The sequence below is a fragment of the Arthroderma uncinatum genome (assembly GCF_011692745.1).
Source record: "Arthroderma uncinatum strain CBS 119779 chromosome Unknown scaffold2, whole genome shotgun sequence".
NCBI lineage: Eukaryota > Fungi > Ascomycota > Eurotiomycetes > Onygenales > Arthrodermataceae > Arthroderma > Arthroderma uncinatum.
In genome coordinates, this window is record NW_022983864.1 from 3,405,465 (window position 1) to 3,433,331 (window position 27,867).

General features: G+C 48.6%; 11 protein-coding genes across 11 annotated transcripts; 5 read left to right on the top strand and 6 right to left on the bottom strand.

Annotated features, from left to right (window-relative positions):
* Window positions 1–738: 738 nt before the first annotated feature.
* On the bottom strand, window positions 739–1,729 carry GIQ15_03005 (mitochondrial 37S ribosomal protein MRPS9; the record flags this gene model as incomplete). Its single annotated transcript, XM_033550422.1, has 2 exons — window positions 739–830; window positions 931–1,729. 2 exons carry the CDS (start codon window positions 1,727–1,729, stop codon window positions 739–741), a joined length of 891 nt encoding a protein of 296 aa, XP_033407583.1.
* A 307-nt stretch (window positions 1,730–2,036) lies between these two features.
* On the top strand, window positions 2,037–3,638 carry GIQ15_03006 (elongation factor 1-gamma; the record flags this gene model as incomplete). The annotated part of the gene is made up of 4 exons (XM_033550423.1): window positions 2,037–2,066; window positions 2,163–2,349; window positions 2,553–3,284; window positions 3,352–3,638. 4 exons carry the CDS (start codon window positions 2,037–2,039, stop codon window positions 3,636–3,638), a joined length of 1,236 nt encoding a protein of 411 aa, XP_033407584.1.
* A 287-nt stretch (window positions 3,639–3,925) lies between these two features.
* GIQ15_03007 (NIF domain-containing protein) lies at window positions 3,926–5,248 on the bottom strand (the record flags this gene model as incomplete). The annotated part of the gene is made up of 1 exon (XM_033550424.1): window positions 3,926–5,248. One exon carries the CDS (start codon window positions 5,246–5,248, stop codon window positions 3,926–3,928), a length of 1,323 nt encoding a protein of 440 aa, XP_033407585.1.
* A 1,171-nt stretch (window positions 5,249–6,419) lies between these two features.
* Window positions 6,420–7,535, top strand: GIQ15_03008 (uncharacterized protein; the record flags this gene model as incomplete). The annotated part of the gene is made up of 2 exons (XM_033550425.1): window positions 6,420–6,581; window positions 6,648–7,535. 2 exons carry the CDS (start codon window positions 6,420–6,422, stop codon window positions 7,533–7,535), a joined length of 1,050 nt encoding a protein of 349 aa, XP_033407586.1.
* Window positions 7,536–8,303: 768 nt separating this feature from the next.
* Window positions 8,304–9,835, bottom strand: GIQ15_03009 (uncharacterized protein; the record flags this gene model as incomplete). The annotated part of the gene is made up of 2 exons (XM_033550426.1): window positions 8,304–9,552; window positions 9,627–9,835. The coding sequence occupies 2 exons, from the start codon at window positions 9,833–9,835 to the stop codon at window positions 8,304–8,306; spliced, it is 1,458 nt and encodes a 485-aa protein (XP_033407587.1).
* Window positions 9,836–12,061: 2,226 nt separating this feature from the next.
* Window positions 12,062–12,547, top strand: GIQ15_03010 (uncharacterized protein; the record flags this gene model as incomplete). The annotated part of the gene is made up of 1 exon (XM_033550427.1): window positions 12,062–12,547. The coding sequence occupies one exon, from the start codon at window positions 12,062–12,064 to the stop codon at window positions 12,545–12,547; it is 486 nt and encodes a 161-aa protein (XP_033407588.1).
* A 3,955-nt stretch (window positions 12,548–16,502) lies between these two features.
* On the bottom strand, window positions 16,503–17,267 carry GIQ15_03011 (5'-AMP-activated protein kinase subunit beta-2; the record flags this gene model as incomplete). Its single annotated transcript, XM_033550428.1, has 1 exon — window positions 16,503–17,267. One exon carries the CDS (start codon window positions 17,265–17,267, stop codon window positions 16,503–16,505), a length of 765 nt encoding a protein of 254 aa, XP_033407589.1.
* A 2,085-nt stretch (window positions 17,268–19,352) lies between these two features.
* Window positions 19,353–20,828, top strand: GIQ15_03012 (uncharacterized protein; the record flags this gene model as incomplete). Its single annotated transcript, XM_033550429.1, has 1 exon — window positions 19,353–20,828. One exon carries the CDS (start codon window positions 19,353–19,355, stop codon window positions 20,826–20,828), a length of 1,476 nt encoding a protein of 491 aa, XP_033407590.1.
* Window positions 20,829–21,095: 267 nt separating this feature from the next.
* GIQ15_03013 (uncharacterized protein) lies at window positions 21,096–23,205 on the bottom strand (the record flags this gene model as incomplete). The annotated part of the gene is made up of 2 exons (XM_033550430.1): window positions 21,096–22,225; window positions 22,284–23,205. The coding sequence occupies 2 exons, from the start codon at window positions 23,203–23,205 to the stop codon at window positions 21,096–21,098; spliced, it is 2,052 nt and encodes a 683-aa protein (XP_033407591.1).
* A 263-nt stretch (window positions 23,206–23,468) lies between these two features.
* GIQ15_03014 (urease accessory protein UreF) lies at window positions 23,469–24,485 on the top strand (the record flags this gene model as incomplete). Its single annotated transcript, XM_033550431.1, has 2 exons — window positions 23,469–23,604; window positions 23,686–24,485. 2 exons carry the CDS (start codon window positions 23,469–23,471, stop codon window positions 24,483–24,485), a joined length of 936 nt encoding a protein of 311 aa, XP_033407592.1.
* Window positions 24,486–24,989: 504 nt separating this feature from the next.
* On the bottom strand, window positions 24,990–27,528 carry GIQ15_03015 (E3 ubiquitin-protein ligase bre1; the record flags this gene model as incomplete). The annotated part of the gene is made up of 6 exons (XM_033550432.1): window positions 24,990–25,163; window positions 25,223–26,296; window positions 26,351–26,892; window positions 26,956–27,007; window positions 27,067–27,210; window positions 27,337–27,528. 6 exons carry the CDS (start codon window positions 27,526–27,528, stop codon window positions 24,990–24,992), a joined length of 2,178 nt encoding a protein of 725 aa, XP_033407593.1.
* Between the last annotated feature and the right edge of the window lie 339 nt (window positions 27,529–27,867).

The following is a 27,867-nucleotide window of genomic DNA, read 5'->3' on the forward strand; positions in this document are numbered from 1 at the left end:
ATAGAGGATTTTCTCGGGGTATTCATTACTGGTCCAACACGATCCTTCTGCATATCCCAAGTTTAGTATTGGCTTAGAATGCCGAGATGGTACATGGATTTTGTCAGGGGACTAAACTTGTTCTAAGAATGTGGCCGTTAAACGGCCGAAATTAGTTGATATCCTCAGCGCCGTGGCAGGTGATATTAAATATCTGCATCTATACCTTGTTGCTACGGTATTCTGGTTCTCGGACTCCTCGGTGTCCTTATATTTTGATACATAGTTAGCAAGCAAGCCTACGCTTGGCTTGGTATATTCTGCTGCAATATCACCTATCCTTGTGAAGAGTCAAGAGTCCGAAAGGATGAACACGAGGTATAATACTCAACCTGAGGAATATTTAAGATATTACTACCAATAACTCAACAAACGCACCGCCGGAGGGTGGATGACTTATAGCAAGGAAAGGGGAATGATTATTTGGGCCATATGAGGGGTCGAGCGTTTTACGCAAGTAATACATAAGTCGTCATATGAGCACCGTGAGTTAGCATGGTAAGTACTTCCTCACCAAGCCAGAGGTGGTAGGATGAGGGACGAAGAACAATAATTGTGAACAGTAAAGAATCCTATTACCCAAGTCGCCTTTAAAATATACATATATAAAGTACAGTTGCAAATGGCTAGATGGATAAACCTGTGAATAGCCACACAATTGGAGCGAGAAGTAGGACAAAACGGAGACAGGTGGTGAGATCATCGTTTGACCCAGGCGGGCATCTTTCTTGCCTTGATTTTGCCGGGTTTCTTCCTCTCGACTTGACGAGGATCGGTTCTGATAACACCGGCTATATGGAAGAACGAGATTAGCATATGCAAGATAAGACAACAACCGATAAAGGAACGAGATCCTTGATAAACGACCAATAATGAGGGAATGGAGCTCACCTCTTCTCAGAGCAGACTTCAGGCCAGGCTCATGAATAAGAGCCGCCTTTGCGACAGCCAGGGTAACTGCTTCAGCTTGACCAGTGACGCCACCTCCACGAACAACCGCAAATACATTGTACTTATGTAGTCGGTTTGTAGCCTTCAAGGCCCACATAGCACTCTCTCTGTCGTGAATCCTGGGGAATACCTCCGAGATATTTTTCCCGTTGATTATAATTTGGCCATCTCCCTCAACAAGATAGGCCGTGGCATGGGCCGTCTTTCGTCTCCCCATACCCCTAGCTCGGCCATGCTCGTCCGGTGTCCTCTGAGCAAACTCCCAGTTGTAAAGATTCCTCGGCATGGAGAATTCGCCTATAAAGTCTGTGACTTCTTGTGGTACCACTTCCGTTCGAATCTTGTTCAGCATTTTCAAGCCTTTCATCATCCTCACATACCGCGACACGGCTATATCTTCATTGATTTTCTCCAAAAACTGCGGCTTGACGAGCCATGCTACACGCGGCGACTCCCTGGGTCCAAATTTGGGTAAATCTTTATATTTGTCCAGCAGATGCTCTAGTTTCAACTCGTAGTCTGTAAATTTGGGAGATCCGGTGAAATAGGACGGCGAGGCGGGCACTATGCGAGCAGGCCTCAAAAGTAGTTGGCTTAAATCGATGGGAGGAGCCGCATTGTGTGTGTCGTTTGCGGAAGTAGCGTTAGTCGAGAAGGGTTGGTGTCGAGCCTCCAGCTGCCGCAGACACTGGGGGATTCGCAGAGCGCGGACCGCCAGAGCTGGTCTCTGCCAGGCCATGATGGGGGGGGCGAGATGTCGGTCGGTTCAATTGGCGAAGAGGCGTGCAGAATGGTCTCTTCCAGCGATCTCTCGACGTCTTCGAAGCAACAAAAAGTTGAGGTCTCCGGCGAGTGAAAAAAACAGATCACATGACCCATCGGCTGAAATGATATTCCATCTCGGAGAAACTTTCCACAAAAGGGGGAAGAGCAAACAAAAGGGAAACTGATTTTTCTTTTCTCACCCCGCCTCATCTTCTTCACTTCTTCGTCCATCCTCCAACAACCCATTGAACCCAGCACGCATTCTCTTGCAGCCGGTCATCATGTCGTTCGGAAAGATTTACGGTGTCATTGTAAGCTCAATTCCTGCTTGAGCTTCACAGTTGCCTCCCGTGTGTTTTTATTGCAAAGCCCTTTTAACTTGCTGCTGACCCAAAGACCGCATCCAGGACAACCCACGCGTTTCTGCGTGCCGTATCGTAGCAAAGGCCAACGACCTTGACCTTGAGCTCGTCGAGGCCGTCCCTGGTGCTACTACTGCTGAGTTCCAGAAGATCAACCCTCTCGCCAAGGTCCCTGTCTTCATCGGCGCCAATGGCTTCCTCTTAACCGAGTCCACTGCCATTGCTGTCTTCCGTAAGTTCCCCCTCCTTCCACTCAGACCTTGCTGCTTTTATCTGCTTCCCTGCTACTATGATGAGATTTTCAATACTATTTCAGTTATCCCTGGCATAATACATACTGTGTTGACTACCTTTACTCTGATCTTTAACCTTCATTCCCAATTGAGTCATGAAATCATCAATCTTTGGTCCACCGATCCACTGACAGTTTCATAGTTGCCTCTCAGAACGAGAAGACCACCCTTCTCGGAAAGACCAAGCAGGACTATGCCTCTATCCTTCGCTGGATGTGTTTCGCCAACTCTGAGATTGTCCCAAATGTCGGTGCTTGGTTCCGTCCTATCCTCGGCAAGGAGCCTTACAACAAGAAGGCCGTTGAGGACGTCTCCGTCCGCGCCTTGAAGGCATTTGAGGTCCTCGAGAAGCACCTCACTGCCAACACCTTCCTCGTTGGCGAGCGTATCACTCTTGCCGATCTCTTCACTGCCAGTCTCTGCTACCGTGGCTTCCAGTACGTTCTCGGCAAGGAATGGCGTCTGTCTAACCCTGCCACCACCAGATGGTACGAGACCATTGTCAACCAGCCCGTTTACAAGGCTATTGTGCCAGACACACCTTTCGTTGAGGAGGCATTGAAGAATGTTGCCCCAAAGAAGGAGGAGGCTGCTAAGCCTGCTCCTGCTCCAAAGGCTGCTGCTGCCGCTGCCCCCGCCCCCGCTGAGGAGGAGGATAAGCCAGCTCCCAAGGCCAAGCACCCCCTTGAATCCCTTCCAAAGCCATCCATGATCCTCGATGACTGGAAGCGAAAGTACTCCAACGAGGAGACCCGTGAGGTCGCCATGCCATGGTTCTGGGAGAACTACAGTGCCGAGGATTACTCTCTGTGGAAGGTTGACTACAAGTACAACGATGAGCTGAAGATGACCTTCATGTCTAACAACTTGATTGGTGAGTGCTATTATATTCCTTCTTTAGCTTTCTGGACCGCCAAAATTCTAATAGTATGATGATATAGGTGGTTTCTTCGCCCGTCTTGAAGGTTCCCGCAAGTATATCTTCGGTGCCGCCTCCGTCTACGGCAAGACCAACGACTCCGTCATCCAGGGAGCTTTCGTCATCCGTGGCCAAGAGTATGCTCCTGCCTTCGATGTCGCCCCCGACATGGAGAGCTACAACTTCACCAAGCTTGATGCTAGCAAGCCTGAGGATAAGGCATTCGTCGAGGACCAGTGGGCCCAGGACAAGTCCATTACCGTTGACGGTAAGGAGTACGAATGGACCGAGGGTAAGGTTTGCAAGTAAATCGGCCTTTTTGGAACCTTCCACGACATATTAAGAAACAAAAAAATGAGAAACGAAATGATACCAGGTAAAGAAAAAATTATTAGGTGCATATTCATGATTTCATGCCTATGACCTTGAACGCTGCCAAATATTAATGTTCATATGTCTGGCTGTTGATAGTTTATCTGTCTACCCTAATGTGAAATGAATTTACTAAGTCGTTCATGAATCAAAATATCCAATTGACTCATAAGTTATGTTGATGTTCTTCGTAGTCTAGTTATTCTAATATACTGGAGCCGGCTTCACAGTGTTTCATTCTTGCTCACCGGCAACGCAACGCCGCCGCTTGTAGATATATCTGACCCTGAGGATATGCCCGTTGCCGTAGCGCTGCAGCCAAAGTCGTCCAAGAAACCAGCGGATCGGTGACCTGTTCGAGTAGACTGGGATAAGTCCGTTGTAATGTTGATTCCAGTAGCACCCTCGGCCCTGAGCCGAGCTGCAGCTCTTTTTGCAGCTCGTTTCTGGCCTTTAGTCAGTTTTGGTTTAGCATCTCCAGACTCTTTGGGTTCCTGAGTAGATGGTTTCCTTGGCCTCGAGTCCGCAGTAGCCCTATGTTCATCACTCTGTCCATTTTTTGATATATGCAAATCTTTATTGAGTGATTTTCTCGCCGCGCTGACCAATTGTTCAACGTTAAGGAACGGGTAATCGGTAGCTTCGGGAGCCTTCGTTGCGGGTGTATCTGTCTCTTCTGGAGGAGTGGTAGATTCAAGTGCGTGTATATCAAAGGAAGAGAGTACCAGCTCTTTCTCCCAAAAAGTATCAATCCTGGAGCTGTCGTTAGACGCATCCGGCCTTCGTTGATTCCATTCTCTCAGCTTCCGACTAACATCTTTCTGGCGGGATAATATGTCTAGCTGGCGCATGACTGTGGTTAGATTCTTGATCTCGTCCACGTTAGGGTCGTTGGTGAATTCTGGTATCTCGATGATATTATGCGGCTGTCCAGCAGCTTTTAGTCTGCTATCATCAACAAGAATGGTATTTGTTTGGTCCCAGACTTGACCTCCTTCGCCAAGGATCCGCGGAAGTTTTATGCTCTTCTTTTTCTTCCTTGGGATTATGTACTGGGTATTATCATTTGCCGGTAATCGAGGATACTGAGACTGGATGTTTTCGTCCCTCCATACCTTATCAAGGCGCTTATATACCTGAACTTTCTCCTTGTACTGTTTGGGGGTTAAATCGAGGTCCTTACGTGACCACACTCCCACCAACTGTTTCTTCATTTCTGGAGGTAGAAGTTTATCAAGGACATCAGTGACTGTCTGCGGTTGTGAACTTGTCCAGATCATAACCTTGAAGTTATCAAACAGGTAGCGGAGGAATGGGTCTAGGCCGGGGCGTTTCGTGAACCTAGGAGGGAATGTACGGCGTTTACGGTATATCAAGGTTCCATTCATGTCGAGGATAACAAGGAGTGGCTGTTGCACTTGAGAGGGTTCGGGTTGGAGGCTAGCCTGCGCAAGGTATCCTTCCACTGGAATCGGTGCGACTGGTTGCCTAACTGGGGAAGGTGAACGCTGGGCCTGAGTTGAGTACGGCCGAGGGAGTGTGGGCATATTGTTATTGACAGGCGTGGGCCTGATAGGGAGTGGGTTTACCGGCGCAAACGATGGGTGGTTAAATATAGATGAGGATGGAGGATGATATGGCGAGTTGTGATACGACGAAGGGAGGTAGGATGGCTGAGGAAAGTACCTAACATAACAAACGTTAACCAATTGCAAAACGTCTAAACAATAGAGGAGTCTAACTCACGGAGTACCATTGTTCATAAACGTACCATCCTGGCGCGGTAACGGATGTTCATGATGCGGAGTATGAGCATGTGGATTGTAATTGAACCCTTGCGACGGATTTAGATATTGAAGATCTAGAGGCGAGCCACTATAGAACCCGTCTCTAGGCCCGCCCGAGTTCGTATTTGTATCTGGTCTCCCCCACCCAGGAACGTTGTCTGACCCTGATTGCGCATATCTATTTCTTAAACGGGTCGACCGGCGTCGTTGCGACATGATGCGTACTGTTGGGATATAGTACTTCCTCGCGCTATTCGACCAGGAACGAGAGACTATCTGTAAGGCTCTATTAGCGCCCATGGCAACTATAAATGGTTGCGCGGCTCTTGCCACGGAAGAGTAGTTCTCTTACATGGTATTTTAAGCCAGGAGAAGAGCTTGAGTCGAATGAGAGGTGGTCGGGTATACTACGCCAGAACAAACGACGAGTAGCTGACGAAGAGAGACAAACAGAGCGGCCCTTGAGCATGGCCGTGGTCCTGCAGCAACAAAGAGCGTGTGTTGAAGGACGAAGATTCCAAGTCTGCATGAAATGATGAAATGGATAACTTTCCTGCATACGATAATCAGATAAGATCACGTGTTTGGTATACATATTCTTACTGCACGGTAGTAAACTAACACTATTCCTCGTCTCTTATTTATTCTTTCGTTTTATTCATATTCTCTATATCCTGTTAATTTTTCCTTTTTATTGGGTTTATTTTTTTATTCTTTTTATTATTTGCAACTTCTTTTATATGCGCTTTCACCGCCTTGAGTTTCAAGCGGCAGAAAAAGCGGCAGAAACTTTTCTTTGCCTGCGACTTCTCACCGCCTTTGATATAATTCAAGATTAAAAAAGACAAAAAGACGAGGATATCGAAAAATAAATAATAAGCTATAGAGCACCTTGACCCGCTGCTTGGTGATTTTTAGCAGCCAGCAAGCCATGTCGCTTCCAGCCGCACTCAGTAAAAGGGTCACGGCGCATCGTGAAGACGAGGATATACTGGAAGATGAGCTCTCGGGGTCAGAAGACTCGGGCTCCATCAGCGGCGATGGTGACGGGCTTACCGACGAAGACGAGGATGAGTCCGAAGATTCGGATATGGTATGCTCCTCGGTCGGTTTACAGTGATGATAATTGATATTGATAACTAACGTGGTGCTCGTTTAGTCTGATGACACCCCACCTTCTGAGCACAACGGAAATAATGATATCAAATCCACCTTGTCGCAAATTTCATTCGGAGCTCTTGCGAAAGCCCAGCAATCCCTAGGGTCTGTGAAAAGAGGACCAAAGAGGAAACATGGGGAGGATAATGAAGGGGGAGAAGAGGACCTAAATATTAGGTTTAAAAAATCCAAGTCGGACGCCCTGAATGAACTCCGTGAACGAATCCGAAAAGCAAAGGAGGAGAAGGCTTCCAAAGCAGAATCGTCGAAGGATGAGAAAGCTCCAATTAAGAAACCGAGAGAGTCCCGGTCCTCAAAACACGCGCCGGCAGTCCAATCGAGTAAATACGCTGTTACCCGTCGACGAGTTGTTGTTGATGGAGAGAATGTCGCCCAAGTGAAAGCGCGTGATCCACGGTTCGACAGCGCAGTACAAAGCTATAGCCATAATCACAGGGCCGCACCCTCATCGGCTTCTCATCCAGATCCGACCGTGGCTAAGAACTACGCATTCCTAAACGATTACCGGGAGGCCGAGTTGAAAGAGCTTAATGAGCAGCTACGTCGAACTAAGAACGAGGATGAAAACTACCGGCTGAAAAAGGTTATTACTTCCATGCAAGATAGGAAGAGGACATATGAGCACCGAGATAGAGAGAGGGAGGTGCTAGCGAAGCATCGTAGGAAGGAGAGGGAGTTAATTAAGGAGGGAAAGAAGGAGAAGGCATGGTTCTTGAAGAAAGCGGATCTGAAGAAGGAGGTGCTCAAAGAGAAGTATGAAGGTATGGGAGCCAGGGAGAGACAGAAGGGTATTGAAAGGCGGAGGAAGAAGGTGGCTTCTAAGGAGAAGAAGGAAATGCCGAGGAGTAGAAGGGTGGTGGAGGAATGAAGTTGATAACGTGGTGCTCGAGTGTCTTTTTATGATACCCATTTTTATACCAAGGGACATGCCCTGGTCCAGTATCGATGATATCAAAGAATTAAGATCAAAGTTAAAGTTCAACCCAAGCAACATTGTAGTTTATCTCCTTTGTAAGGTTTATCTATGCAAACACAATATTGGTGAAAGATTCTTCGAAAATATTTGAATATGTTGTTGGCTCCTTCATCGTAAATCAGAGCAGATGCATGATATAATTCATATGAGAGGTGAGGAATAACAGGTAAAGGAGAGTCAGAGTCAGGGAGTCAGGGAAAAGTGAGAGATGATATATATGACAGCATTAATCCAAGCCAGCATCCATCTCAACCATGAATATCCAATACTATGCCACACAAAATGTTTAGAGATGAGCTGCGTCAGGAAAGTGAGGTAATGAAGGAAAGGGATCTTAGATGTAAGCGCCAAGATGGTTTTGTAGGAAAGAAAATGGAGTTAAGAGATGTGGTGGGAGGAAACGGTTGGACGTATAGAAGAAGGAAGGTATGAAACGAATGCCGTCAGGCGCATCCACAGTAACCAGCCCGTGAATGGGCGATGAAGGCGTAAGAGATGTAAAAGTTGATAAAAAAAATCCAGAGAGACGACGTGAGCGGGTAAGGAGAGGAAAAGATGGGATGGAAAGAAATAGAGCAAGGTACTCTGTTTAAAGAATGGGAAATCGGTAGTGATACCAGATAAAGTATAATCACATAAAGAGCGTATAGGGCAAGGATGCTATGAATGGAACAGGTCCCATGCTCTAGCACACAGGCCTAAGAACTCTTCCTTTTTCCTTCGTTGCGTATCGGGCGAATCTCGTCCTGCACCGAACGGCCCGTGTGAGGTGGGAGGAGGCCTGTATCGAGAATCAGGGCCGCTTCCAAGAGGTGGGCTACCGTGATCTTGCTCATACTCGTTTCGGGTACGTCGACGAGCGCCCGATGCAGGAAATCCAAGAGATGGCTGGTTGGGGTATTGGCTGCTGGATGGGCCACCGCTGGCATGTTGTGGTTGTTGTTGTTGTTGGTGGTGGGACGAGTGCCCTGCATGGGGTCCGTCGCCGTTACTGCTGCTGTGGATTCCTAGCGGCGATCGGGGGCTGTTAGGCCTGTTTCCGCTGTAATGTACGATTCGTGGAAGAAGTTCTTCTCGACCACCCGCAAGTTCGTGGACAGCTTCCTCTGCAGAGCGGTATTCTCGTGGTCGTTTAGCTGATATTGCGCTGCTGGGTGGGTTTCCCGTGTGGCCGGGAGAAGGAAGCGGACCATGGTTGTTGGATTGCGAGTGTTGGCCAAATCCGTTTCGGCTGTTTCCATCCCTGTCTCTATCTCTGTCTCGTGGAGCTAGTGCGTCAGCGCCGAATACGTCTGAGATTGGTGGCAGGCGGTTATTTGTTTGATTCGCGGGTGTGTGATGGATATGTGGAGAAGAAGCAAAATCTGATGGCGGATTGACGAAATGGCGAGTTAGGGGCTGTGGTTGGCGGCGGCCAGTGAATGTTTGATTAAGTGGTGCAGACTGGATTACTCGTTCGTTGGCGAAAGTGGCAGCAGACGGAGCGACGATGGAGAGGCCAGGGGGCGGCCGTTTTTTGGTAGATGTTTTGGGTCCTGAGGAGCCGAAGAGATTTGATTCAGAGGGCTTTACGGCATCCGGTCCGTCCCCCTTTGCGGATTTCTGTAGACGTGATTCAATTATCGATCGTTGCTGATCTCTGACAGAGATGCTTCGCTGAAGCTGTTCTCTCATGGTAGGGTCCTGGGTCTGGAATCCAGGAGATAGACATGCAAGGCCGACGTCATGCATCACCAGTCCGTCTCGAGCTGTTAGCGGTCCCCGTGCGGTCGCAGGGCCTTGACCGGTTGCGACTGATGAAAGATCTAGTTTCCGTGGACGGTGTCGAGCTGTTCCAGCTTGCATGCTAGGAGACGACGGGGATTCCTTTTTGATAGATATTTTCGGAGCTGGGCCCCCGCTCCGCGACCTGGTATGAAGGATTAGCATCACCTGAATGAGATATATGATAATGCGCATCAACAAGTAAATATGTAGACTCACGAATTGGGTGACCGCTTGTCGTCCGGCGTCGTCTTCTCTCCCGCAGCATAATCATGTGTAGCAGGGCCGCCCCGCGACGGCGTCGAGGCAGACGAGAGCGACGTCGATAGCGGCGCCAGTGTGGGATATGACTTGGGGCTGAGATCTCGGTCTCGGTCGACCATTGGAGGCAACGGTGCTGCTGTTGGGGGTGCAACAGCTGTGGACATATTCACGAAGGGTAGAACGTAGTTCAACGACAGGAGTAGTTGGAGAGTGGTAAGACGAGCACCGCGCACACCCGGTCTCGAGTAACAGTGATTATCTGTATTATATCAACGGAAAGCAGTGAGAGTCGAGCTATGCTCATGCGAGAGCTTCTGTCAGACGCTTCGGATCCCTCTGGGAAAAGAAAGAATGCAGCGAGCGAAGTAGAGGTCGTTTGTGTAGGATGTTTCTCCCTATCTTCATGCGCGATCACATTATTAGCCGCCGAACGAGGAGCAGACGCTGTGAGACGACAGAAGACAGCGACAGATGGAGGATGAAAAAAGTCAAGCCACAGAGAGCAACAAGAAGCACATCGGCGAAAGCCCACTCTTGATCCCTTAATCCCCTGGCATACGAGGTCCGTAGCCGTGGCGGGCGGGAGAGAAGAAGCGATGCAAGGACGAGGGGGTTGCAAAAGCAATAAAAGCAAAGAAAAAACTCGGTATCAGGGGCCTCTATCTGAGACTCTGACAACGATTCAAGAGACAAGACCAGCCTTTACTCCGGTACAGCGGCTAGGGAGTGGGATAGACGAAGCGGTTCTCGGGACTCACCAGATATACGGATATCAAGATCGCAGATGCGCTGGACGATATTCACCACGACACAGATCACAGAGCCACATCCAGCGACATGGCGTCCCAGCGAAGGAGAAGACGAAGGCTAGAGAGGGCGAGGCGAGGACGAGGGGAGTCGACGAGGTGGAAGATGAAGCTGAATAGATGAAATGAAGATGAGACGAGGCCACGGCGGCTAGCTGCAACAGCCTCACGAATCACAGCAAGGACCGCCTATACAGGTACATATATGTACCTCTACGGGGCTACAATATAAAGAGCGAGACAATGGGGTCGCCGGGCCTTTGTCGAAAGCTGAAACAGGAGCAGATCTCGCCTCCAAGACCGACTCCGTGATGCGCATCTCCTACTTACTCGCATGGAGCCCGTCGATATACACTATTGCACTATTTAACGGAGCCTGGCCGTCCTGGCCGATATGTACGGCTACTTACATTGCCCTCATGCATACTGCGGCGTGCTAAGGACAGGCTAGAGACAGGGAGGCCGTCGTACTCGGGACAGGCCAGGCCTCAAAACCGCGATGCTGTTTCACCAGTGTTTCTCCACGGCCCCTGGCTGCATCGTTGGACGCTATCCGCGAAAGGCAGCTCGATGGCATCTGATAGATGACATCCATCTCCGTATATCCGTACGGAGTATGTCAGAGATAGATACGGACAACCCAGAGGGACACACGCAGAGACGGAGAGAGGGAGACGAGGAGACGAGGAGACACGAGAACGAGATATCAATATGCTCCGTGGGAACAAGGAATCTGAGACTTCGACGTCCTCCGTGCAGGGTATGCGCATACTATCCCCGCCGAACTATTGGATTCCAGAATTGATGACTTCCTTGTTGCAGAGGGGCCAAATCCACCTTTGATTGCCTCTCGATATCAATCCCGCCAGCCGCGCGAGCGAATCGAGTTGCCCTTGTCCGCATCTCGCTGTCTCGCTCGGTGGGAAAAAAAAGAAAAACGGCTTACTGTGCCGCTGCCCATTGGCCGCCGCGCATGGCGTCCTTCATGGCCTTTCACCCGCCGTGTCTCTTCTACGGATGCTGTGATTGGAGACATCATGGTCCCAGCCCTTGAGTCCCTTTGAGACGCAGCCTGTGCCCGCTGCTCTGCTGGCCTGCTCCGGGGGCTAGATCGAGCCACAAGCTGCGATTTCATCCACTGCTTGTGCATCTTCCTCTCAGCCAGTCAACCTAAATTGTCGAAACCTAATCCACGGACCATTCCTCGGTTCGTCAGTTGTCGATTTCACGTCCAATAGCTACGGAGTATATCGCGGCTGGGGGGGGTATATATCTCAGCAGAGCACGATCTAAGGCGTTAGCCATTGTTTTCGCAAAGCTCCACAATCTCTGTAGTCGGAGCCGGCGGTGGGAGAAAATACGTGGATATAATCGTCGTTACCTGCCAAACTCCATAAAGCAGTAGCGGAGCCAGCCTCAAACGTTGATCCATTGAAAGTTGAAACGAAGCCTTGAAAGCCCCGAATATAGACTCTCCCCCCATCGTTCAGATAGTGCCTCAAACGCTCACACTCGAGCCCGCTGCTCGGACGAAGGAAGCCTAACCCTTCTCTAATTTGGTTATATCAAGAGTCGTTTTGAAAAATGGACAAGCTCTTCCCGCATCCAGAATACGCCGAGGACCAGCCGCGATACAAAACGATATTAACTCTTCACGTCCTTCGCGCCGGCCTGACAGCAGGCTCTGTCCTCTCCGTCCTATCTGCGACACTGACTACACTTTACAAAGAACCGTCCGCGCTCCTATCGTCGCAACATGGCAAACGGCTCCTCGTCCACGCTAGCCACGGCGGTGTAGCTGGGTTTGTCGTCTCGGGAGTAATGCTTACAGCAAGAATGTGGGGGAAGGAAGATATCGAGTGGCAAGACAGGTCTTGGAGATTGCTAGAGAACAAAGGACAGTGTGAAGCTGATACGTGGATTGCGGGTGGAGGGTTGATTGGAGGCTTGAGCATGGCGATGCTAGGCAAGGGCAGAGCTGCTGCTGCCACCGCCACTGCTTCTGCAGTTAACAAGACGCCTGCCATCGTCGTCAGGCCTCTAGATTCGATCATGGGCGGTATGGCCTAGGAACAGCCTCAGGGGCGGCTGGATGCTTCGCATGGAGACAAGGGGTTCATGGAGGGAAGTACTAGGGTTTCTTCCATAATTCACACTCATCTCAACTCCCGTATCTCTACTCCGTACTCCTTTCTCCTTTCTCCTTACGATCGTGTATACTATGCACTATTACTTGACCAGCCCCAGCCCCAGCTAGTAATCTTCCGCACCTTAGCGAGCTACTAGACATGGACATGGTCATAGAACGCGAACGAGCGCATCGACATCGAGATATCACGTGAAATATATCAGGGGGAAAGCATCTTCCACCGCGCAACTTTATATATCACTTTTACGCGGAGAGATCTTCGGTTATAATCCATAGTACGTTTTGCATTGCAGCCCGAAATATATAAATAAACTAAGTTTCATTTGGCGGGGACAAAATAAGCATGCGTGGGGTTCACTGTTGATCAGCCTCGCGGCAAAAGGAGACGGTGCCAAATGAGTGAGAACAAGTAGATCATTCACCACAACCAAGATATCCTCCCTTCATCCGTCGATTTGCAGTAAGTCGGAAAACTCAGTTAAATCACAAAAATAGTCCTTGCAGATATGGCTTGTACTAGAGTCCTGGCTGGTCGAAACGTTCTAAACACCAATTAGCGTCTGGCGGGTTAAAGTGTGCGTTTTGATCTGGACATGCTCACTCAAACCATAAGGATCGACGTCGTTTACTATCCGCGGCGGTAGCAGTGGCCATCGCTTCCACAGAATTGGGTGCCAGGAGCGCAGCAGGCTCTTGGGCAGCAACCGACGGCTCCCCTAGCACAGCAGAAATTATATCTAGCGCAGTATAGGGGATAGTTGGGTGGGCATCGGGCCTGGTTGGCCAGCATATTGAGGGCACCCTCGGCGTCAGAGGTTTGGAGCATTGGAAGCTCCTTCAACTCTTCAGCGGCAGGTTCGGGGACGGCAATAGCTCCTCCAAGGAGGGAGGTCAGGACAATGAGAGCAGTGAACTTCATTTTCGCAAATAATCCTTTATGTCAGAGCTTGTTAGAGGGGGTTTTCTAGGATAGTGGTGGAGTAGTGGTCGAGGTGGTGCTCACTTGTTTCTTTTGTGATGGTCTTCTTGGTTCTTGGTTCTTGGTTTATTGAGGCCTGGATTTCAGACTTGATATAGGAGATGAAGGCACTTTATATAGCCGTGGGACCAGGCTCTCATCATTCCATCAGTCTCACAGATATTTCCAAAGAGGGAGCCCTCACAAACAAATCCCTGAACTTATCCCTGTAGGATATCTTGACCATGCAGCTGTCCCAATCAATTTCGTGTCACGGTGTAGTTTTCTCTGCCGACGGCTGAGTAGGTGTAAATCATTGCCAACATCGACCATGTAAGCTCCATGGATGTGAATAGGAACTGATAGGCTTTCGTCTTTATTGGTTGACCGGTCGTTCGTATTATCTAGCAATATAGATGGAAAATACGATGCGCCCCGGACAGCAACAGATAGTATATTGTACAACAAAGATACCACCCAGCGTGGCAGCCCGTTCTCGAATCCGTCTTCCGCTGTCTTAGAGCCAAAACAAAACTTGATTGGCCCAAGCTACCTTCGTATTACCCCATGAAGATCCATGGTATCAGCTGAGTGCTTAAAGAGCAGAGCGGAGTTGTGGACAATGCGGCTCAACGAAATAACAGACCACGTTATATCGTAACTTAACCGTCAGGCAATAGGAAGATATGATGTGAAGTAAGGGTAGTACAGAACGTCCGTCCTACGATAGGAGGCTAGACGATAATAGAGGATATAGATATTATTAGCGGGATATATCAGTATAGTTCCTCCGTATGGTATTGCCTTGGTGACCAGCCGGCGTCGACGGACAAGAGTAGGGGTAAGGTGGTAAGACAGACAGACTGCAGCCTCATCTTTAGATTGTGCATACTCAGTAGCGGGCCCGGCTGCAGTGACTATTGGGTAGTCGGCGCTGGCACTCTGTTGGAAACAATGCAAGGAAACTTGGAGAGGGTGCCATTATACATGCCAGTACGACAGGTAGGTCGCAGCTGATGGGAACTCGGGAAACGGTTACCGCAGTCGATCGGTCGTTATTGCCCTTAAACAGACAGCGTCGAAAGGAACGGGGTATATCTTGATAAATCTATTTTAGGCGGTATAGTATCGACTGAATGTGATGTATTCGTCAGTCAAATGCTCTCTTCTGCAAGTAAGCAGCCAAGGGAAGAACACGATATGTTGGACCACTGGGATAAAAGAACCTACCGCCATATTAGTTGTCACGCTGGCTGGAAGTGCGAGTTTAACACAGTGTACCTCTTGGTATAAAAAGCCCAGAGCCAGTGTAGTCGTGGACGTACCCAAGGTGCTAAGCCACTGTCGATCAGAACATCAAACAGACTGAACAACCTCGTATATTTCATTTCATGCCCAATTATCCGTAGATAAAAGAGATAATGTGCCCTCAGTACAGCGGCTGCCGGAGATATGAACCAGCTAGGTTTAATGGGAGATTCATGGAAATTGAGCTGAAGAGCAAGTGAAACCACAATGACTACTCCGTGCTGACTATGATATGGATGAGGGGTTTCTGTGCAACAGCTGGCTTATTCTGACCAATATCAGTCAAGTCCGTATGAAGCTTCCTGGGGCAACGATACACACCTACATTATTTTTGGCTCACCAACCCTTCGTATTCTTTCTTTCTTTTTCGCAGGATGGATGCTTCGGCCCATAGTTACTACGAGAAACTCGAGCACAATAACCCAAGAACGCCACTCCACAAGGGAAAAGCAGGTTGCCAAAGACAAAAAAAACAACGAGCGTAGAGAAAACACCAATATCTTCATTTCTGTTCGTTGATTAAGGTCCCTTCCCTGTCCCGAGGCTACCGTGGTATGCATTATCCGTCCAACCTTCGCCCATCCTCCCTTTGGGTATTTCCATGTTGTGCATCCAATGCCTGGTATCTGCCGGTGAATTAAGAAAATATGCATATACTTGTGTCGTTAAATATTCATGCCAAAAAAATCATCATAGGTCGCTTTCTTCCCGCCAAAGCAAACCTTCTCCTCCATCAGGTACTGAGTAGGTGCAAAGGTGGATCAAACCTAGCCTTGGACCTGTATGTTTTTTTTTATCCAATCTAGGCTCAAAGTAGGAAGGCGTTCTAAAAATAAGTCAAGGGCGATATCACGTTGGCCCTGTCGGTTTGTACAAGATTGTCGTTACATACTATATAATGTCAGTATAAATCCTCGTAGCACAGAAAATCAACGTGTAAGAGCATGGGTGTAAAAAGGAAGGTCGCACTTTTCGCTTGTATCTGGTTGTAACACTGGTTGCTAAGACCCCGTTCTTGATGCTGCTGGTTGCTAGATGGTTTAAAACGGTGTGATTGGGATAGTTAAGCACACTGTTATCATCCTTCATGGGCGTTGTGCTATTTAATATCGACCGAGCTAGGAACAAGGGTAACATGGGCGGCGCTGGTGAATCCCGAATGACATTAGCTGCTTGATGATACCCATGACTATCTTCATCGTGATCGATATCAACCAGGAACTGAGGAATAATATGACGGAAGTCTCCCATTGGGATTTCTTCCTCCGGCTCTTCCTTGTCTGATCCTTCTTGTGAATCAGTCGTATCAATCGGTAAGGATTCTGGAAGGACTTGCGGGGGATATATTCCCGGTGGTATTATGACTTTTGGCGGCTTATCGCTTTCTCTCCGTGGCCGCTCAATTTCATCCGCGCTTATCTCAACATAGTTCACTAGATGGTTAGTGAAGTCCACTGCCGTGGGCAGTTGATCGGACGTTCTCATCGTGCTGTCTACTATAAACTTCAGATGATGCGTGCCAGGTCGTAGCTGAAGCACAGTTGTGAAAACTCCACTTTCAGTATCGCTGTAAATCAATCGGTTAATGAAATATTTCATTTATTTTCTCTCAGGATAGATGGATGGTAAACAACCTTTTGTGTAATTTGAATTTCCTCGCCCAGTTCACGAATGTCCCAGTCACATAAACCTTCTCTCCACCACCTCTCCAGTCGATGGTCGTTGGAACCGACTTGTTAAACCCCGTCGGGACAATGGAGTCTAGTTCATCCTGGACAACGTCGTCTTCGTCAATTGCAGGATCCAACTCTGACTTCTCTGCCAATGCTTCCTGGCCTGCCTTATCGAATGCTATGGCAGCACCTAGCGAGCCGCTTGCAGTGATTGGAGATCCCGGTGCAGTCATGGCATCGCCGATAGGTAGCGGCAGTCGGGGCGGCCGTGTGAGGTGGGAGGGGGCTGCGTAGTATGTGTTGACCGGCCTCGGAGTTGATGCCTCATTCTGATCACGATATGCGGCTGCATGGTCAGGGACCTGTACGGCCGGGGATGGCTGGATAGCCTGTGATTCCTTGGGGTGAACTGGGAGATCATAATGGTCGCCTTCACGATGCTTCCGTGAATTACGACGTTCCAGCCTATCCCCACCACCGCCACTGCTCACGGGTGTTTCGACGGTTCGTGACTGAAGCCGCTGGTGGAAGGGAGGAGGTTGTTTCTGAGTAGCAGGATGCCCGGTAGCGCTCTCTCTCGAGTGTGATGGGTCGGCTGCTGGTGCTTTCGACCCCGACAGCGCCTGTATGGAAGTCCGGCGGTTCACCTTCTTGTCGCCGCCGGCTGTTGCGCCGGGGGTTTTAGACGGGGCGTTCCCCATGGTATCTCGCCCTCAGTCACTCATAAAACGGTTTGATCAGGCTAGCTGGTTCAGCTCGAGGGCGCATCGGTTCAGTTCATTGCACCTCGGAGTCTATGACGGAGGGTATGCGCATCCCCTATCTACATCACGATGTCGTCCAAGAGCAGGCCCATGCTAGGGCTTAGGGCCGAAGTCCCAGAGTAGGCAGGAAGATCGTTCTTCCGCTTCCGGGCCAACTTCGGCCCTTCCTTGGGATATAAACAGGGGGTTCCTTCATACATCACAGCCGGCCACCAGGAGATATTCACGCTGCTGCCTTGTCACTACAGTGTCGATACGTTGAATATGTGAGTGCTGCTCAGATCACATTGTTGACAGCTGCTAGAACCAACTACAGTCAAAATACTACCAAACTACAACCAAACTACAACCAAACCGTCCGATGAAATGCCCTAGTGCAATAGACCCCTGTTAAACCTCGAAAAGGGGCCAATAACTTATTTGGGTCTGTGTCTGGTACTTATAATGTACGACCGGTGGCAGATGGCAACCCATCTGGGTGTTGCCATCTGCGCGATTCTAGCTCTGGGCTTACCTATATACCAACTTGGCATATCCGACCTGCGTCAAATCCATACAATGGGATGGATGGCGATTATTAGGACCCCGAGCTACGCTGTCTACCCAGTCGTCTTCTTCACGACCATATTCATCTCTATACTGGAACTCTTTGCAGCTCCGTTAATCGACCTTTCATCTCACTTGCTGTACATCAGCCTCTTGCCATGGCGCATTTCGACCAAATTTGAGGTGCGTATACTTACTTACATTAGGCGCCTGACACGAGTTTATATTGATGATCCATTGACTCTTTCCTCTTGACCGCTCCTGAAAACATCCTTTGCGAGCTGGATTCGGTCCTGAGCTAACCCTAACCCCCCAATAGCCTTTATTCAAGTTCTTTGGCGTGGCTACAGTGATTGGCATAGTTACTGGCTGGGTTCTTCATCTGACCAGTACCTACATTTTCCATTTACTCAATCTTCGCCCAAGCACTGGGGCCTGTTCGAAGCACTGGCAAATGCGCAAGTCGAGCTGGGAAGGAGGGTCCTCCATCAAGCCAGACTGGGCTACGCAGTTTGTCAATAGTCACGATAGCGAAGCCGGTTCATCGTGGAAGCCCAAACGGGGCTCTACTATCAGTGATCAACCGGGACCGTCAGGCCTTAGGGTTCGTCGGCTAAAATCTACCAAAATGGCTTCATAGTGCCCTTATAGTAGGCCCGGAGCGTTCGGATTGAAGGAGTTGAAACTAGGCGCAGTGCTCATGTTCAAGAATTCTATATCGAACATGTATAGATCCAGATTTCAATGGAAAGTGGAGAATGAGCTTAGAGGAAGGAAGCAAGGGTATTAGAAAACAGCGGGCAACACAAACTCGGGCATCCAACGGGGAGGGCGGTGGCTCTTAACTGCAATAATATCAATAAAGACCCCTATATGCAGGGATGAAACTGTACGTTACGATTAATAGGGACCAAAAGCTTGGGCCGGAACTAAAGCTTAGCAAGGAGAAACAGCGGATCCTATAACAATAGCGGCCGAGGCAGGGAGTCCAACAGGCCAAACTCCTCGACACTTGTCTCCTCGTCTGGTGAATATATATCACCATATCCCGTCGCGATGATGAACAGGGCCTGCGCGGACATGGAAACCCTCGATATTTATCCACGTGACCATATAACTATTTTTCCTGCCCAGATGTTTGGCTTGGCTATTCTTAGCATCCCAGCTCAGCCGTTGGACTTAAGACAAGTCTCCTGGCATCCAGCACGTAGGACGAAGGGCTCAAACTCCCGCCATTCTCTCTTTGTTCGCGAAATGTGAATGATATCGACACTCGCTTATCATTGAGACGTGGGAGGTGACGATCCCTTAGCCGGGCTGAATAGAACAGTAGGTCTTTGCTCCCTCTGTCCCTGACCGGGCATGACATTATGCCTTTGTACCTGCTAGGCTTCCGTATTTATTGTACGCGGTACTGACAGCTAGTTGAACTTCATAGCAGTCTATTTCCTGTCGTTAACCTACAATATATCGACCATGTCACTTCGCACGAGGCTACGGTTGGCCGTGGCTACCGGTTTGATCGTGATAGCGCTACTATACTTGACGAGTAATCGATGGAGCGTCCCAACACTGGGGTATAATAAAAGCCCGGTTCATGCGCCAGCAAAACCCGTCGAGAACAGCCCAGAGCTTCATGCTTCCTTCTGGAGCGCATTCCAGCCCGTTTTAGATCAATATGCTCCTACCTGTGCACCACCGAAACGAGATGGTAAAGCTGAGATGAAGGACATTGGCTTTCTTCCCAACAAAGATGACCAAAAACGGCCGGATCATATGAGAATGGATGTCAAGGACGTTGAGTTAATGAAGAAGTTACATACTGAGTTCGTCGGCGAGGTTAACAGTGGCCGCCATCAACCTTACTACGCCCCGGGGACCCGTGGTTTGGTATCTACGGCCGGAGGTAAATATCTCCCAGTCCTGACTGTCTCCCTTCGTATGCTTCGCAACAGAGGCTGCTCCTTACCAATGGAAGTCTTCCTGGCATCAAACGACGAGTTTGAACCATATATTTGCAACCAAGTGTTCCCGGCCCTACAGGCTAAATGCGTCGTCCTCGAGAATATGCTGAAAGCAGCGCCTAAGAACGTTACAATCTCTCATTATCAGTATAAGATATTTGCCATGCTCTTCTCGTCATTTGAGGAACTCCTCTTCCTCGACGCTGACGCCTTTCCCCTCCACGACCCCAACGAATTGTTCCATAATGAACCGTTCTCCTCCGGAAAGATGGTTCTATTCCCTGACTTTTGGGCCTCAAGTGCATCACACCAATACTATACCATCGCTTCCTCGCAAATCCCGAAAATGAATGCGCGGGCTTCAACTGAATCTGGGGAAATCCTGCTCTCCAAAAAGCATCACGCAAAGACCCTGCTACTTTCAGCATACTACAATGTTTACGGCCCGAATTATTACTATCCGCTTCTCTCCCAAGGTGCAGCGGGAGAAGGGGATAAAGAAACCTTCCTCACTGCAGCCACGGCTGTCGGTGACTCTTTCTATCAGGTTAGCGAGCGCCTGCGTGCAATTGGGCATAATTCACCCGGTGGTATGGCTGGCTCGGCCATGGTTCAGTTCGATCCCACGGAAGATTATAAACTGACCCAAAAGGGACTTTGGCGCGTTATGAATGAGTCCGTCGCTCCACCTCCCAGGCCATTCTTTATCCACGTGAATGTTCCAAAGTTCAACCCTGCTACAATTTTCGACAAGCACCCCATCGACCCCGTTCGAAACCACGAAGGCAAATTTATTCGACCATGGACTGTACCGGAAGAAACTATCAAACTGATCGGAGAAGGCGTTGAGAGGCAATTCTGGACAGAAATGAAGTGGGTTGCCTGCGAGCTCGAGAAGAAATTCAAATCTTGGGAAAAACTTGAGCATGTTTGCGAGAAATTGACGAATTATTGGAATGAGATCTTTGAGAAGAAGCCAAAGCAATAGGTGAAAATGAATTTTCTGTATGTTTTATTTACTTTTTATTTATTTTTCTTACAAGAACTTGAGCAAGCCAGCTTTGACTTTGTCCACAATGATTTGGTGGCATGACTGATACCTGTATATTCGGATTGGGATGTGATGCATTCAATGACCTTTTGTATATAGCCAAATTTCCTTCAATGCTGGGGAATCTCTTCTTTTTTTTTTTTAAACCTTTCAAGTCACGATTATCCTAATACTGATATACAAATTCTATTGTTTATGGTACAATTAAATCACAGGTGTATCATCTCTGCGTTCATGCTTCTCATCCACCCACTCTACCTTCTCCAGCATCGTTTCGAACATCTCTCGGCATTTCACTTTGCTGCCTAGTCGAGCACAAAGCAAGAAGGCACCGCTCAACTTTCGATGCAGACTGTACGTCTCTTCAGGGGGTGGAGATAAGCGCTCACGCAACATAAGCGGGATAAACTCCCGAACCCTATCGGTGATGGTTTGATCACTGAAGTCATATACCTCAGGGGAAGATTTCATAAATGGCTCAGCAATGGTGGTAATAGAAGACACGTGGGCGTTGACCATGGCCTTGGACTCGAAGCCTGTGAGATATCCCAGTTTCTGAGAGAGCTCGCGACATGCCTCGCGGTCATTCCGAGAAGCAGCAGCAAGTAGGCCGACATACGAAGAGATGAAAGCAGCCGGGTAAGCGCGGGATGCCCCAAAGTCAAGAAGCTCGAGACGGTTGGTAGTGGCGTTATAGAGGAAGTTGGTCCAGTTAGGGTCAGTTTGCATGTATCTGAACTCGCCAATTTCCCGAAGGCAAAGCCGCATGATTTGAGTACCGATCCAATCGCGCTGGGGTTGAGTAAATGATTGGATCCTGGTTACAGCAATGCCGTCCAGACGCTCCATTGTGAGAACCTGCTTCCCTGAAGCGTTTGGTATAATTTCAGGTATCGTAAACGTGTCAGTATCATTCCTAAGCAGCTCCTTGAATTTACGGCCACATTCTGCTTCACGAATATAATCACATTCCCACGCAAGCTCGGTCCGAGCGTTCGCAATTGTTTTATCGAGGTATAGCCCTTTGGGTAGCAGCCGGGAAGCGGTGAGAAGGATAGATAAGTTATTCAAGTCCGAATCTATTGAGTCCGCAACCCCAGGGTATTGAACCTTCACAGCAACACGCTGCCCCGTTTCTTTTAGAATAGCTCCATGCACTTGACCAATTGATGCGGCAGCCATTGGAATATCATCAAATGACTCGAATAAATCTCTCCAATTCGGGCCCAGGTTATCTGTGAGAACCTGATCCCTTTGAAACTGCGGCATGTAATTTGCCCGGTCTTGTACACGTTGTAGTACTCGTTGGATTGACTCTGGCAGCATTTTAGAATCTACGGATATGGTCAGCACTACCCTAGGCCGAAGCCAATAACAAACGGAACTGCTCACCTTGGAGACTTAGCATCTGACCTAGCTTCAGAGCCGCTCCTCTCATCTTAGATAATTTGGCAACAAGCCTTTCTATATTGGCAGGGCTAAGTAGCAAGGATCCAGAATCATCGCTCCCTGTGGCACGGCGGAAGCCTTCTCCAACAACACCCATGGCCATAGAAGTTGCTAGTCCCCCATACTCCCATAGCCGCCCAATCCGAGATGACGGGACTCGAGACTGAACCATTTGGTATGTATCTTGCGGTGCAACGACTTTATCCTCCACCACGTGCTCAGAGCTTTCTATATTTTCCTGGCTCTTTATTTTAACATCATCAATCCGCGTATTACTCTCTGTGACTTTCTCAGAGTGTACGGCCAGAGATGGTGGCCCCGTAGTAGAGGCCGATCCCAGGCCATTCTGTCCTGGCTTGTAGGCCTGGTCTCGAAAAAGGGTTCTTGTCACTTTCCGGCTTCTGAACAGCTGTTGCATCATTTCCTCCGGAACCTCGTTATGGTCGGTGACAGCGTCGTCCCCGGTAGTTTCTGAGCTTGGGGCTTCATTACGTGCAGACTTGGCTTTTTCCTCCACACCAACGGTAGCCTGAGATCTCGTAGGTTCTATAGTGATATCACTCTTCGTGAAGCTATCGTTCAGCTTTGTATCTTCTCTTGAACCGTTTGTGTCCCTTCCGCCGTCATGATCGCGATTCGTCGGCCCAGGGCTGGGTGTAGGGTCATCGTCAAGCTTCCTCGCTAGGTCAGAAGCTGCTTGTACCGCAAGACTAATCTGCTGGACCTGGTTCTTCGCAGCCTTGGTCAACGACGACGTTCGAGCATGGTGATCAAGGGCATGTCTCTGGAGCACTATGTGCTTTTTCGCGACATTGCGGGACGCATTGAGGAATGTGATGGCGTCGAGGAGACGGCGCCCGGACATAGCAGAAACAGAAAGTAGTGATAGGTCACTCCCAATCGCATCTTAAACCAAAACCAGCTGGAGAGCGTTTTCTTGTTGTGAGCTTGATTGAAGTACCTTGCATATATAATTTTAGCCAAGACAAGCTTCCCGGAAACGTGACGATAAGAGTCGAGATAAGGAACCTCCGCCCTCCTCGACCTCCTCGACCACCTTCACCATCATGGCATTGACGATATACAATTCCCTCCTCTTGTTTACTAGTCTTCGCTGGTAACTGTCCAATGACGGTCAAAATATCCAAAGATAAGCGCCAGGATGCGCCCACGGGGGTTTCACGGCCAACTTTCAACTCCTCAATTGCGTCCCGCACGACCAGTGCTGAAATGATGAGAGGTTCAATAGTGAATAGAACCCAGGGTAATTTTGTCTTACGTGAAGCATTATAACTTGTGTATGGACGAATTGGACCAGCTAACTATTGCTATTGTTGTCATCTAGCTCCCAGCTTTGATTCGATTCCAATATCCCATTCGCTTCTCCTGCTTTCAGACTCCGCGCTCCCCTTGGGTTCGTTCGCCTACTCAAGCGGGTTGGAGTCTTACATCGCTCATAACAAGCCTCTACCTTCACATGTAACCCCAATTACGTCTTTCAACTGGTTTCTCTCGCTTTCGCTTGCATCCATCGCAAGTACTACCATACCATACCTCCGCCGGGCGCACAGATACCCCGAGGAGCTGGAAAGGTTAGATAATGACCTCGATGCATCTACACCATGTACGGTTGCTAGGAGAGCAAGTGTTGCACAAGGACTTGCCCTGTTGCAGGTGTGGGAGCGTGCACTAAAGCCGTCAGCTATGCAGCGAAGTCGTGATGACCAGAGAGATAGCCAACATCACACCATTCGTGCCATGGCGGCGTTGGACCGGTTCTCAGAATCATTAAAATGTGCTGGCCTTGATGAAGAGCACGACGAGGTTAATGGCATCGTGAACGGGCATTTTGCTCCAGTATGGGGGGTGGTGTGTTTAGCACTGGATGTCGACCTCGAACAAGCGGCGTATGTGTTTATGTTGAACCACGCCAAGGCAGTTCTCAGCGCTGCTGTGAGAGCGTCGGTTATGGGACCCTATCAATCGCAGGGAATGCTTGCTGGCAACGCACTCCAAAAGACCATTGCTCAACTTTTGCAGAAAGAGTGGTTAACTGAGCCTGAGGATGCAGGGCAGGTTGTCCCGATTCTCGATTTATGGATGGGAAGGCATGAGCTGTTATATAGTAGAATATTCAACTCGTGATGGGTTTGTGCATGTGATTGTAGTGCAATTGATGTATATAATAACGAAGCAACGATCAGCAGGAAACATGCGTTAATGCTACTGCTCATTTCATCCGTAAAAAGAGAACCACTGATGCGAATGCATGGTGACCTCAAAATTAGTACATCATAGTACATCATACATGTAAGCGTAGCGCGAAACTAAAAATAGCCTGCTGTCCAGCAGAACCCAGGGACCAAATTTGAACACCCCGGTGAGCTAAAAGAAGAACGAAGGGCACATGAACTCCACATCCGACCAGACCAAAAAAAAGAGAAAAAACATTAAAAGACAAGTAGTCTTCCCTTTAAGCGCCGAATAGCTCCCCAAATACCTCTCACAAGAGACACAACAAGCCTTTCTTTTGGTACCAAAAAGAGAATGCCAGGGGCAAAAGTGGATAAAGGGCGGTTAGCAGCCATAGACGAGGAAGGATAAAATAAAGGCATACTGTACAAGAAATAGAAAGGGGATAGAATGATTTTAAAGGGTGATGTGCATGTGGTCATTGCTTCCGAAAGATTTGCTGCAGTTAGGGCACTTGCGAGACCTGGAGGTCAACCGCTCTTCGACGCATTCTTTACAGAAGACGTGGCCACAGGTCTTGATGACCGTGTTCTTGAAATTTCGTCGACAAACTGTGCAAAGTGCAAGAGACTAAAATTGATTCTGGTTAGCGTAAATGCGTTATATTTTATGAAGAGTTGGAGTCTCACCCTGAGCATCTCATATTCGGAAGTGTTATTTCCCAAGCCACGGCTCTTCCATGACTCCAGGCTCTTCTTGGTATCAGAAAGGGTGACCTTGAGGCCTTCAGTTTCACTCTCTGCTTTTCGGCAGGAATTCATGGCTGTCGTGAGTGATGCATCCTTGGTGGCTAGCTGGTTCTTTAACTCAGCGACTTGTGATTTCAACCCCTGGATAACAATGGTGGCTTCGTTGACTTGGTGTTGGGATGTGCGGTACTGATTCGTCAAAGTATTCAAAGCTTCCTTGGTTTCGCTCAATTGTTTCTCAACATTTGAAACTAGAGACCTAGTCGCCGCCTCAGCCTCCTTAAGTTGGGAAATGATATCCGAACTCTTCATGTTCTGCAGGCGAAGAGACCTTAGCTCTGCATCTCGAGTTTCTTTGCTTTGCATGGCTGCAAAATACTTCTGATCTGCCTTGGATTTTTCAGCCATCAGGCGTTGGACCTTTTCTTCAGCAGCAACCGTATCAGCAATCTTCTGCGAGGCTAGTTTTGACGTCTTTCGGAAAGCCATCTGCATGGACGACAATTCCATATTGAGCATTTCATATTGTTTTTCAAGGGTATCGAACTTGGACCGGAGTTCATCGGAGGACAATTCGCTTGTGCTTGGTTGGGTGTTCTTGACTCCGTCGATTTGCAACTGTACTCTTTGCACTTCCTGTTCCAAAGACGTAATCCGGCTTTCCCTGGCTTCCAACAACTCCTTTAATTGGGTTACAGAGATTCGTTCCTGATCTTCTGTGGCCTTGCGAATCTGTTGGTCTGCCAGTAACTCGTCTCGCGCATTTCGGATTCGGGCTAGATTTGTTTCTGTTTTCGCCAGTTGAGCTTCCTTTTCGCTAATCGCAGTCTGGGCCTCGTTCTCAATTTGAACCCGATATGCTGTCCGTTCGGCTTGTAATTTCTCAGCTTCCTCGCGCAACTGGATATTGGTGGCTTCTAAATGGTTGATTCGTTGAATGACGTCTTCGTGTTGGGATTTTAATTGTTTAAACAAATCGCAATGGGCATAATCTTCATCAGAAAGTTTTGAAAGCTAACATCGTCAGTAACAGCTGGTTGCAAGGGTAAAAGTGGGGCAAATGCATACCTTAACATGGAGCTCGGTTATCTGCGACAGTAGCTTGGAATTGTCCGTTTCTAGCTTTTCAAGCTGTTCTTTTTGCTTGTTGGATACTGCAAGTGTGGTGTTATACAGCATTTCCATTTCAGTCGCCTTTTCCGGGTTATCGGTCGTCCCATTAGTGCTTGACCCTTCCTCTCGTTTTGTAGATGTATCGCCTGATTTATGGGGACCGAGGATGTGTTGTTTCTCAAGTCTTGCAACAGTTAGACTCTTGGCTCGATCTATCTTCTTCTCAGCCACCATATATCTCAGTGATGCAGCCTCCAGTCGTTCCTCAAGTTGTTGTTTTTCCGCGATCGCTTTCTCGATGGCGACATTGATAGTCTTTTCATCTGCGAGTTTCTTCGCCAGTTTGGATTGCAGGTTTGTAATATCTGGAGTCACCTTCACCGTTTGCGAATATAGACGAGATATCGAATCTTTAATTTCGGATGCACGGTCTTGCAGATGCTTCTCGAACAGTTCGTGGCCTGTGAAAAGCAAGGATGTCTGGAATGTGGGGTTGTCTATCGGGGATGAATTAGTCGACAATGAATTGACGTGTATGATACCTTTCTGTAGAGATGTACCTTCAGACGTTTCGTCTACTGAAGACGATATAACTTTGACTTCGTCAATTAACTATCGAACATACTTAGCCGTTGCACATTCAACTCTGGAATTAGGTGGGTCGGAAATACCTGTTTAAGCCATGCATCGAGAACGCTGACATGCTCTTCATTGTACGCCATCTTCTTAGATAGATCCTTTATCCGGGATTCGAGTGTTGTTTTCTCGCGTTTATATTCTTGCATCTGTCTCCAGATGGCGTCCTTTTGGTAGCGCTATTGAAGAGTGAAATTATCAGCACATGTTGGTCAAAAGCATGCAAATTTCGCTCGAACTGAAGGGAACACAGCCATCTCCACACAAATATATCGTTGGAAATCACCAAATAGGGTTGTTCATACCTCAAGATCATCGCGCCATGGCATATCAGTGTCAGGGTGCGACTTCGCTCCACCATTCACTGTGGTAGCCTGTTTCTTCAGCGGAGGGGCCGAGTCACCAGGATCCTGAGTGGCAAGTCGCTTGCGGTCCTCCATTTTGACGACAAGACCGGACTTGGGTAAGGACACCGTAGGGGATTCGAGAGCCGTCATGAGGTTGGACGGGGCTGGGAATATGTGGCCACCAACAGCAGCGAGAGGAGTAATGAGCGTGAGTCAACCGAGCAGTCCAGCAGAATTCTACAGAGAAGGAAAATCTAGCCAGAAGACCACGACAAGGCGGGAATGCTGAGAGGAGACAATGAAAGACGCTGGGACAGATTGCGAGGTTGAAGATCCAGTAAAGGAGGATTTTCCCCGTCCCAGGTTAGTGCTCGTCTTGGCGTTTAATCACGTGATGTCATCGCGATTTTGGTGTATAAAAAAAGAAAAGAGTTTTACACGCGGAGCGGAGGAGAGCGAATATAAGGTAGAGAAAGCGAGTGGTCTATG